Source organism: Perca flavescens, chromosome 4 (assembly GCF_004354835.1).
Source record: "Perca flavescens isolate YP-PL-M2 chromosome 4, PFLA_1.0, whole genome shotgun sequence".
NCBI classification, from domain to species: Eukaryota; Metazoa; Chordata; class Actinopteri; order Perciformes; family Percidae; genus Perca; species Perca flavescens.
Window position 1 is genome coordinate 31450005 of NC_041334.1, and position 12219 is coordinate 31462223.

General features: G+C 39.9%; 1 protein-coding gene across 1 annotated transcript in view; it reads left to right on the forward strand.

Moving 5' to 3' along the window:
• The window catches only part of celf4 (CUGBP, Elav-like family member 4), a 78370-nt gene that overhangs the window by 56724 nt on the left and 9427 nt on the right, over positions 1-12219 (forward strand). Inside the window, exons 3-6 of the mRNA XM_028574813.1 lie at positions 5861-5909; positions 10265-10393; positions 11337-11416; positions 11762-11902. Coding sequence (XP_028430614.1) covers positions 5861-5909; positions 10265-10393; positions 11337-11416; positions 11762-11902 — 399 coding nt within the window. The remainder of the gene's footprint in view (positions 1-5860; positions 5910-10264; positions 10394-11336; positions 11417-11761; positions 11903-12219) is intronic.

The following is a 12219-nucleotide window of genomic DNA, read 5'->3' on the forward strand; positions in this document are numbered from 1 at the left end:
GTCGTCTTAACCCTCACACACAGACATTGATCTCTCCGCAATATGTTTCACATGAACATCAAAAGAGAGGTTTGGTGTTTGGCCATATGTCAGGATTAAGAACTACAGGGAAAGGAAAGAAAGCAAAATGCTCACTGAGATATGTAGACATTACTGGAGATTAAACCTGATTGGAATCCAAGTGGAATTTAACTATTCATCAACTTTCAAGCCATGATCAACCCTGCTATAGACTGAGCGAAATTTTTTGTCAAACAGGGCCTGTAACGTCACATTGCATTCTGGGTATTTTCGGGTATTTTGTTCTGTCCTACTTTTAGCAATTCAGTTGGAATTATAATATATGTTATATATAAATATATGTTATATATATATATATATATATATATATATATATATATATATATATATATATATACATGATGTACACATTATTGCATCAATAATCATAATTCTGAGTCTCATCATCCAAGTACTTTTTTTTGGCACTTTAATTTCATTTTGATGCTAATACTTTGAACTTTGAATTCAAACTTGAATGCATGAGTATTTCTACACTGTGGTATTGCTACTTTTACTTTAGGAAAAGATCTGTGAAATACTTACTTCCTCCACTACAGCAATATATTTTTAACTGCACCTCATGTCCTATTCAGCACCACTGAATAGGACATGAGCTTGCATGTCTTTAGCATTGGGTACATTTAGTAAATTCCCAACCATAATATTATAAACAAGAACTGCTTCTCTAGCTCTGTCTGGTGACTGGGGGAAAAAAACATTTACCAGGATTAGCCTGTGCACTTGCAAAGAGGATCACTGAGTATGAGGTGAGGCAATGCCATTTGACTGACTGACCTGAATTCCACTCCTGATGAACACATCTTTTGCCATGGGAAACAACACAAGCTGATTCCAGTTCCATTAGTCACATTACGGCACTTCTCTCTGCAGTCTGTGGTGGTAATGGCGGTGGAAGGGTGTGAGCTGGCCTTTTGCTACAGATGTTGTAAAATACTTCTGTGCCTCAAGAGGTTGCAAAAGTCAATACAATGAAATTTTTACATGTACTGCAGGAGCTTTGATGGAAATGTGGGGGTATTCCATGGGAGTGTAATGCTTCTGTGAATTAATGTAAAATCAATACTTTTAAAATAGGTTGTCCTCTCTGTGACCACTGGTGAAATCTATTACATGCCTGCTAAATGTTTCTAGTTTTTCAGCTTATCTTGCCACTGAGGGGCCCAGTTTCCCAAAAGCATCTCATGATTATAAGCATATTTGTTCAGCTAATGTTTTCATTGGCATGTTTCCATCCAAATGAGTGTTGTGCATGCTGAGATACTTTGGAAAGCATGTCCAGGTCGAGTGCCAGTGGTTCATTTGACAGTATGAATACCGACCTTTGGTTACACTTCCGACCCTGTGGTACTGCTCCTGCAGAGAATCTCAACATCCCTTTCAGATACTTGCTTTCATATACGGTACACTTAGGAATCAGTATATGTATGAACAGAAAGCACACAAAAACCCAAACACCTTAATTCAAATGGCACGGAGACAGAATGACGTAAAAGAAAAAAGGGCCTTTAGCTGCAAAATGTAAAATAAAGCAAGTTTTCACAATAGTAGAAGAGGAATATTATAAAGGCAGCCTTCTTTGCTTCCCTGGGAGAGTTTCATGGAGTGCTTTCTCACTGTGATAATGAAATGACCTGGCCTGCACTGCTCCTCTCTCTCTCTCTCTCTCTCTCTCTCTCTCTCTCTCTCTCTCTCGAAAACACATCTGCCAGACAAGGGTGAAAATGAGAAAATCCTACCTCCTCTCCCGAGTTTCGTGAAGCATACTTTCAATATTCTTTTCAACAGACAATGATGAGAGTGTGAGTGACTGTGTGCTCTTGTGTACCTGTGAGTGTTGTGAATTACTGTGGCTGCATGTATTAGTTTGTGTGTAGTTTTGGAGGCTGGCACTTGCACTGTCTTGAGCAACTTGTAATAAACTGTATTTGAAGCACATCTGACATAACAAGGTACTAGACAGAAATTCAGTGGATAAAAATCCCATAGAGTTGTCATCGTAGCCGCGTTTTTGTAACTTAATTTCTGTGGTTTGCACGCAGTGAAATCAATACAGTCAGCAGAAAACTCAGATCAAGGACTTCAATTTTGCCCCATTTCAAGGTAGAATCCAATATAGCAAACGATAGTCCCACACTGTTTTCAGCTAATCTTGTGGGCCTCACTAGACATTCAGGCTGTACTAAACTGATTCAGAAGAATGACTCACCAGTTTGGTACAGCACAGGCTGCATCCAGACCATGTATTCCCTTAGCTTCTAGTTAGCAGGGAATCTATGGCAGCACTGAGGCAGAGCGCTGTCATTGAGTTGCATAATCAACAGAGGAGTGTAGCAAGAATATGTGTGTGCGTGTGTGTGTGTGTGTGTGTGTGTGTGTGCCCGTGCAGTTCTTTTCGAGCTGTCGATCATGCGGTACACCAAGGCCACTCTAACACGAGGCTGCTGAGGTGGACTTTCAGCAACAATGGAGCTTACTAAACCTGCATGTGTGTAGTGAACATGTGTGTAGTGTTTTTAAAGTATGAATAGACAGCCGCATACACAAGGCTGAGGAAAAAAAGGCACGCTTCATGCAAGGTATTAGGTGTGTATGCTGAGAGATGAGCCAATTTACAGAACATGTTGACTCACAAGGATACATTTACATATTCATTGTGTGTGTGTGTGTGTGTGTGTGTGTCTTTGTGTGTGTTTATTTGTGTGTGTTTATTTGTGTACTGTTGTATGTTTCTATGCATGCTTGGATGCATAGGCCTATTTGTGATTTTGCATGCTTGTGCATGAGCCAAGCTTGTGTGTATAAGCGCGCATTTCTAGTCATGTAAGCCTGTTTGTGTGTGTACTGTACATGTGTTTATATATGTATGTATGTCTGCATCTCAGTGCCTTTGTGTGTAAATGTAGATGGCATTTTTTTTCTCATACTGGCATTAGGCTAAAGAGAGCTTCATGTATTATCTGTGTATTGTATTGTTTTGCTTCTGCTGCTCAATGATGCCATCTGGCTTTGGCTAACACCACCACATACATCCTAGGGGAGCTATCCATGCTAGTCAGCGTCTGGTTTTAACAACTGTTTTGGGATCAGTTGTCCAGTGGGCTGGTGCTAACTCACCATATTATGAGCAGGGTGATACAACTGACCTTGAATCGGTTTATGGGCTATGGGATAATGGCTACCACTGATAGAGAGCCCATGAAACTCCACTCAGCTTTCAGTGACAAAAAAAAATAATGGTTAAACCCCTTAACATTATTTTGAAATGTATCTGAAAAATGTATGAGCTGATTAATCTGTGAAGTTAGTTTATAGGATGCTAGGTGTTTCAAGAATTACAGTGGAGTAAAAAATTGCTTCAAGTTTTGAACTAAAATAAATGTTACATTAAGGGACAGTACTAACATTAATAGAGGGTGAGGGGGTAGGGGGTGTTTTAATTTAAGTTTTTCGCGGAGAACAAGGGAGGGTCTTTAATGTTTAGTTTATCTCAGATTTATATTTTATTTCAGTCTTCCTTGTTAGATTTGTTATATAATATATATATATATATATATATATATATATATATATATATATATATATATATATATATATATATATATATATTTTACATCAATAAGATGACGTCATGTGTGCCGTGGATACAGAGGTGTGTTTTGCCATGTGTAGAGGACAGCATCATTAACATTCAAATATCTTAAGATTTTAGGGGTGAGGGTGTTCTTTCTTAGTCAAAGGGAGAGTTCAAAGAAAGAAAAGAAAGCATTAATAACTCTGGGCTTGCTTTTTTAAAAGTGAAACATAAACCCAAATAATTGTGGGTCCCTACAATCTTAGTGCAGAGTGAAATTAAGACCAGAAAAATTACACATAACCTCAGAGGGTCAGTGGCGTCATATACTGTGCGGGTTAAGACCAGTGCTTGCATAAAACCAGTGGAGGTGGAACGCAATTAGGTCAGATTGAGGCCAGACCATTTGTATGGGTCACGGTAAAAGCGCTCATATGTATGCAGGCTTATAGGCCCCTTGGGAGCACTGGGCTGACCTTGTCCCATACTCTGATCTATGTCCTCATCTCCCCCCATGTCCTTTTTTCCTCATTCCTCCCCCCTCCTTTTTTATCACCCCATTTTTCTCTTCTCAAACACCCCTGTTTTTTTTTGTTTTTTTTTTTACAGTTTTCCAGTGTCTCTCTTTTTTCTCACCCTGTTTGGTTTCACCCCTCCTAAAATCTCCCTCTTCCCTACCCAGCACTGTTTTTAATTCACATCCTTCTTTCTCTCATACTTTTTTTTTACTCATTTTAACTCCCTTTTTTCATTCACCAGTTCTTTTATCCCCTCTTGTCCTTTTTCCATATCAACAGCCAGTCTGATAAATAATGCATCACAGCACATTAAAAACATTAGTAGGGTTCTCTTGGCTGTCAAAGAGAGGGAGGAGACGAGGAGAGGAAGGAATGGGTAACTCCATTTTAAATAAATGTTATGAAGGATGATGTGGTTTAATATTAGCAGCAGAAAAGAGCCAGGAAAGGGTGAAGGTCCGAGCATTAATTGCGTTTGCGCTGTGACATTGTGTCCTCGTGCTCAAAGGTTTTGCCTTTGGTGAATCATCTGAAAGCCCAGAGATTCATTAAGATGATGACTGTATCAGCAAACTCTGAAGAAAAGATTTAATGACATTTAGCAAAACACTGATGCTGCATCACACACAGAACCTTGACCTTTATCTCCTCCCTTTTCATCCTCAGCTTTCTCCTCTTCTCCTCTCCTTTCCTTTCCTCTTTTCTCCTCTCTCCTCTCCTCTGCCCCTCCTCCCTCCCGCCTTTCCTTCCATTCCTCCTGGCAGTGTGGCGATTGGCATTATTAAAAATTGATTGGCGGCGAGCGTTTAGCCGGGTGGTGAGGCGGAGAGGGAAGGTTTGACAGGCAGGAGTGAAATGAAAGGAGGGCCTCGGCGGACACACTGTAGAAAGGTCTCACTGGGGGAGACCACAGGTGTGTGTGTGTGTGTGTGTGTGTGTGTGTGTGTGTGTGTGTGTGTGTGTGTGTGTGTTATCTTGTATGTACAAACTTGTGTGTGAGGTTAAGAGAGGATTGTGCAAGAACATTTTATAGTGAGGCTTACCTCATACATACTACAGTATGTGTATTCTGTGTAATTTGTTTGTTTTTATATTTATTACATGTGTAGGTAGGTGTGTATGCATGTGCTTTTATGGATATGTATTTATGTATTGTTGTGGGTGATTTGGACCTTGAGTCTGTAATAAAGTTTGATGATGATGATGTGTGTATGAGTTGATTTTGCTGTTTGTGTGTGTGTGTGTGTTTGTAAATACCACATTACGTATATCCAAGTCCAAACAGACCACTTCACGATGGCACACAAGCATCCAGAGAGGATACACTGTCACAGTAGCTCTGCTGACCCAGAGTTACCTCTCCACCATCCTCCCTCCATCCCTCTTTCTATCGTTCCCTTCATCCCTCTGCTTATCCCCTTTCCAACCCTTCTCTCTTCTTTCATCTCACATCAAATAATATTTCCAACCCATATTCCCAACTAGCTATTCCCCCAATGGCTATAAGTGCTACAGCTTTGGAGATTTTCAATACACTTTATCTGCAATTTGGCTGAGTGATTCTAAAAAACTTTTTTGGGGGACGGGGGTAAAAGCATGCGCTATTACATGAGTACACAATGCTTACTGGTTGTCTCTTGTTTTCTTCTTTTTCTCTCTTTGTCCTCTCTTTCTCTCTCTGTCACAGATGAATAGACCAATCCAGGTGAAGCCAGCAGATAGCGAGAGTCGAGGAGGTACTGTATGCCCTCTTATCCTTCTTTTCCTCCCCGCCTCTTCTTCCTTGCTACCTACCTTCCTTTGTTCTAGACCTACAAACATGCTGCTTGTGCGTATCAGCCTCACCATTATCTGTCCCATTAGATGCCCTGTACCTCGACGCAGGCTGACAGCGCGGCCTGGCTGGACCCTCCACTATTCAGAACGCATTATGTAAAAACAGTGTTCCTCCTGGCTGGCGCTGCCCTTAGCTCCTTTCTTGGAGTTTCATCGTATGCACTGATGCATGTACATGTACATGTACGCACATACACAGAAACATGCATGTCACGTCATGCTTGTGGGGAAAACAGGTCACTTCTTTTTGTCAAACACCTTTTATAACGCTGTCTGCAACAAAGCAAGTCCTGTTTGACTTATGTCACAAGTTTGCATTGACCAAATAAACTGCAGTTTCAATTGACAGATCTGTGTGAATGAAAGTGGATGTCTAGTCTGGTCATTTGTGTCTGGCGTAGGCTACTGTATTGACAGCTAAGACAGCTTAAAGTGCATTTTCTATGTCTAGACATGTAGTGACCTGCTCCTGACATCAATCAATGGACTGTACAAGAGAAGATTGATGCAGTTTGACCGTTTTTAGCTGGAGTCTTTCAAACTTCGCAGTTGTTAATATAATTGGCACCAGAGTGATTCTTCAGTCACAAGAAAGACAAAAAGACGGGGGAAAAAACAGGAAATAGAGCATGCAAGGAGTTGAAGGTTGATAAGCAGAGAGAAGTTTAAGGACTGAGAAAGAGGTGTTAGCCTGTAACGGGGGAAACAACCTTTTAAGGAAAGGAAGAGAGATTGTGCGACATCCTCTTCTATTTAGTTTGCTGGTGCTCTGAGTATGATTGATGGAGCAGGAGGGAAGAGAGGCGAGCACCAAGAGCGAGGAAGCAAAGTGCAGGGCAATGCAGGCCGTCCATACCTCTGTCTATTATTTGGATCTATCTTTCTCTGTATGTATGTCCTCAGCCCACTTCTATTCTCCTCATCTATTCTGCACACTGTCTTTCCCTTGGATGTTTTTTCTCGGGTATGAATGCAAAGCTATATCGTATTGTCAGGGTTTTACATTTTAATTGCAGTGGTGGTAGAAGAATTTAGATCCTTTACTAGTACCAGCACACTGAAAATATGCCATTACAAGTAAAAGTCCGGCATTTAAAATCATACTGATTGTAAAAGCAAAAAAAGCATTATCAGTAAAATGTACTTAAAGTATCAGCAGTAAAATTATAGTTCTGCAGAAAATGTCCCTTGTGACTAATACACTGTATTATTATATATTACATTATTATATTGTTAATAATGATACATCAGTGTAAGTAGCATTTTACTGTTGTAGCTGGTGGAGTTGGGGCTACTTTAAAAAAAATGTCATATACAAAGTTAGGTAGTTTAGTCCAATGAGTCCCAGCTTAAGGGTCACTCCCCCCTCATGTCGCAACATAAATGAGTTGAATAATGATTAATAGGGGAAGGAAAGAGAAAAGAAAAAAGAAAAAAAATTCTGCTACACAGATTATTTTTATGAAATAATGGATCATTTGGGCATTTGGGTTATTAAAAAAAATCGGACATCTGAAACACGAGCAGTTCCCAACTAGACACTGTAGTAGTATAAAGCAGCATAAAATGGAAATACTCAAGTAAAAGGTGGGGGACCAAACATTTCAAGATGCGTGGGTCTGTTCTGTGTGTACAGTGCAAGGCCAGAGCACAGATTAGTCTTGTTGACTCTGCAAGGATACCCTGTCAGGCACAGGCGGTGGAGAACAGACCCTAAACATGCATGCACACACACACACACACACACACACACACACACACACACACACACACACACAGATAACCACACCTAGACACATGTTCATTTGCAAAACAAATTCAGAGGCAATTGCACTGAGGCTCATTAATTTCCCAACATATACATCCATTCCATATCCATTTCCACAATGCTTCGATATTCTGTGCAACGTAAAAACAGACAGCCTGGCACACCGACACATCTGCTACTGTTTTGTGCTAACACACTTTCACCGTCTGCCTCACAATTTTCCTCAAACACTCATTCAGTGACTCAAACACGCTTTCATGGTGAATAATGAACTGATGCTGGACCTCAGTCTGACTGTATTTTATCAAAATCCATAATTGTACAGTTTTATCTGATTATTTCATCCTGCAATTCTTTTTGACAGCATACAAGTTTGTTGAAAAAAATAATTGAAAGAAGAAAGATTTGGGTTCGGGAAGTTAATGTTTTGTCCACAGAGACTGTTCACCAAATGTTCTGAAATGCCAATATTAACTTAAAGAAAGAAGAAGACAGCAGCTGCTATGTGCAAAAGACTGGTTGCTATGTGTTTGTAATGAGAAATAATGTAGACCGAGAAATGTGTTAAATTGGTGCTGTGTGACTTGATAACATGAACAAGTCATTTCCCTAATGTTTTATCTGATGTATCCCTGTGCAGAAAGTAGGCATTTTATTTTGAAAGTCTTTATCAGTGCTTTCCAGTGGTGGTATGCATAGCTTCCTGAATAACAACAGGTTACCCTCCCATTCAACCCTGCATTCATGTAATTGTCTGCTGGATTCAACATAACCTTTGACTTATGCATATTACTTGTTATTTCTGTTAGATTATATTTATTTTTATATCTAATTGGTTTCACAGTTAAACTTGCAGCCTCAATATTGTGCAGCAGACACTGGCATCCTGTATGCGATGCATATTTAATATAATGACAACCAAATGCGTTGTTACATGTAAACAGAGCTCCCCGGACAAACTTGCTATGGAACTTAACTTAGACTTCCATTAAATTTGAATCATGTTCTGACCTGAGGACAGGCACACCAACGCGTCTGTCTGTCTAATACCTGTGACAGGCACAATTCCTCGCAGGTAGCACTTGATGTACAAAAATTGTCTGATTAGCCTGATAAGTCAGACCCCTGGATTTTCACACAAGCCATTGTTAGTGTCCATTAGATATCGTTGCATATTCGACAAATACATCAGTTACCAAGATGGTGTGTGCAGGTGTTGTCTCTCTTTCTTTACGTAATGTATTCACAACTATGTAAACATAAAATAGGATAGAAGGAAAATCGAAGACCAATTTACCATTACCTTTTTTATTGATCTACAAGGGATTAAAATATCTAAATTTAATCACAGATAGTATTTTATTTTTCTTTCATGTTCAGATATATCACAGTATTACTACGACATGTTTACAACAGTATAGAGGTGCCTGAAACACACTGCTTGTTTTTGGCATGACATTGTTACAGACAAACAGTTCAGATGGTATGAAGCAAGATGCTACAGAAAAAGGAATGGAATAGTTGGATAACCATAACATTCACTCACTGTACTCTCATGAAGAGTGGAGTATCATATCAGCCTCTTATCTTACATTTTGAGCTACTCTACAACTACAAGCCAAACAGGTTGTTTTATATATTAGCCAGTAACAATATTTTGTTTATCCTAAAAAGATTTGTCACATACCAGGAGTTATAAACACACATTTACTGCAGGCGACACGAGTCGAGCGAGCATTGTGCTGTTACCATCAGACTCTGAGAGCTGAGGGCACGTTGTCAGCCGTGTTCCCACAGGACAAAGACTGCGCAAAAAAAAAGGTTTTCTTGCCTTAAACATGAGTTCTTCCACTAGAAATTTGTAATGAAATCAAAATATGAAAAATATGAATAAATGTAAAACCAGGTAAACCAAGAAAAAAACCTGCTACATAATTTAAAATACACAATGTATTACAGACAGTGTTCAGCAAGTACTATTGAATGTGGCATGAGCGAGGACTGCTAAATCAGTGCCACTGAAATTTGTCACTAAACTTAACAGTTTCCAAATTAATTCAATAAAGCTGTTTGTGTAATATAATTATCGACATCTGTCACTGACTTATTATAAACATTTTAAATGTTATTCTATTGTTATTGCATTGCTGATTTTTTCCAAATGGAGCTGAGCACCCACTATGACCATGAACTCTTTGTTTAGAATAATATACTCATCAAGAATGTGTGGTTAAGCAAATAGCTTTGAGCCAATAGCTTCATTCAAACCCAATTGAGATCTAAAGATGTGCAAATAAATGGGTGGATAACATATGTTACCTTGGATAACATATAGCCTACAGTCTGTTGTATCACAAAACGTTTTTTTGCATGCAAGTAAGGATGAGTAAAAAACACTGCTGTTTCAGGGAACATAGCGTGCCTTTATGTAGAATATCAAAAGGCATCTCTGATCTTCTGATCGTGACCTATTCCTTTCTCTTTTAGAAGACAGAAAGCTCTTTGTGGGCATGCTCAACAAGCAACAGTCAGAAGATGACGTGCGGCGCCTTTTCGAGTCCTTCGGCAGCATCGAGGAATGCACCATCCTCAGAGGTCCCGACGGAAACAGCAAAGGTGAGTTTATAGCTGTTTATGACTTTGAGCCAGCAGGCTTTTTTCACAGACTACTGCACAGAAATGATTTTGCCTTTCAAAGTTGGTGACTTTGCAAAGTTCTCCTTAAACACTCCGTGTTGAGTGATGTCAAAGCAGACTATTCCACAATCATCAGAGGAGTGGTTACATAAGAATACTGTAGAATCTGGAAATTTAAACAGTAAATGTCATTTGAAGGCTTTGCCCACAGGGATGAGAGATATAAACCAATAATTCTTTACAGATGAACCCCATTAACCTTATGAGTCAACCTACACGGCTCTGATGAAGTAAAAAAACCAAGCCAACCTCCTTATTAACCACCAGGCTTTATGTCATGCCAGAAAAAAATGTCCTTTCGAAATGTTGTCAGGGTGCTACACAAGTTCAATGCATGAAGTTCATCAGTGGGCTTAGCAGCCAATCAATGAGGCCCGATGATAACTAAGCCTGATGATTACAGTGGGCTTGATCATTCTGATTCCTCCGTGAAGCTCCATTAACAAGGCCTCATCAGCCAGCTTACTCGGCTAAGTGGGCTTTAGCTCAATAATTACTGGGAACTTGATCATTCAAATTCATCAACGGGGCTTGTCAATAGTAAGCGACACCAGAATGTTGTGGCATTTTAAGCCCTATCAGAGGATCCCAAAGTTGTTAATGGTGTCAGAGTGGCATGTTTAGCCAGCTTATTGAGCGTCGATCCACACTAATGTAGCCCTCCTCAGCAAAGAGGGCTTTGTCTACTAAATGTTTGTTGCCTTAATGCTGCAGTAAACCTATCCTAGGTGAAAACAAACCAGGAAACATTTTACTTTTTGTCTTGTTATTCGCAGTGCTTTGCTTTGCTAATACTTTTCAGTAAACATTTCTCTTTTGTATTTACTGTCTCTTTTTCTCCCCTGTCTTTCTCTCTCTTCAGGCTGTGCATTTGTAAAATACTCCTCTCACGCTGAAGCTCAGGCAGCCATCAGTGCACTACACGGCAGTCAGACAATGCCTGTGAGTACATCCTAACTGTGTGTATGAGCATGTAGATTTATGTAAGAGAGGTGAGTCACGTAGAAAGATGAGTCACATAAAGTTTAATTACCTTTAAGTTAAGTTAAGCTATACTTTATTAATCCCAGTGAGGGAATTTGTCCTTTGCATATGACCCATCCTGACTATTTCAGGGCAATGGGTGCCAACTACAGCTCTGACACCATTGGTTTGGCAGGAGAGGATGTGTGTTTGTGCGTGCAAGTGCAGATACAAGCTTATGTCATGTGTATCGGTACACACTAACTATGTTCTGCGTGGCGTTTGTGTGTGTATGTGTGGGTGGGTGGATGGGTTGGTGCACAGGGTGCCTCATCCAGTCTGGTGGTGAAGTTCGCCGACACGGATAAGGAGCGCACCATCCGCCGCATGCAGCAGATGGCTGGTCAGATGGGCATCTTCAACCCTATGGCCCTGCAGTTTGGAGCCTACGGAGCCTACGCTCAGGCAAGACGCCCCGCAAAACGCTTTCTTTATCCACAGTTATTTATTCGATGAACCACAATAATGAAATGGAGTGCTTAATCCTAGCTCACATCTGAAATTAGCAAAAAACAATGAGCTCCCTCCAATTAGGAATATTGTATTTCACTAGGACGAGATGAAAAATGTATTTTTTAGGTTTTGGGAAAGAAAAGAAAAAAACATTTCATGGGATTCATTACCTGGTTTTTATCTGGTAGTCTCTGTTTTTCCTCACTTTCCTTTTAAACCCCCGCTCCTTCCTTTTTTCTTTCTTAGTTCAGTAACTTTCGCCTCTTTCT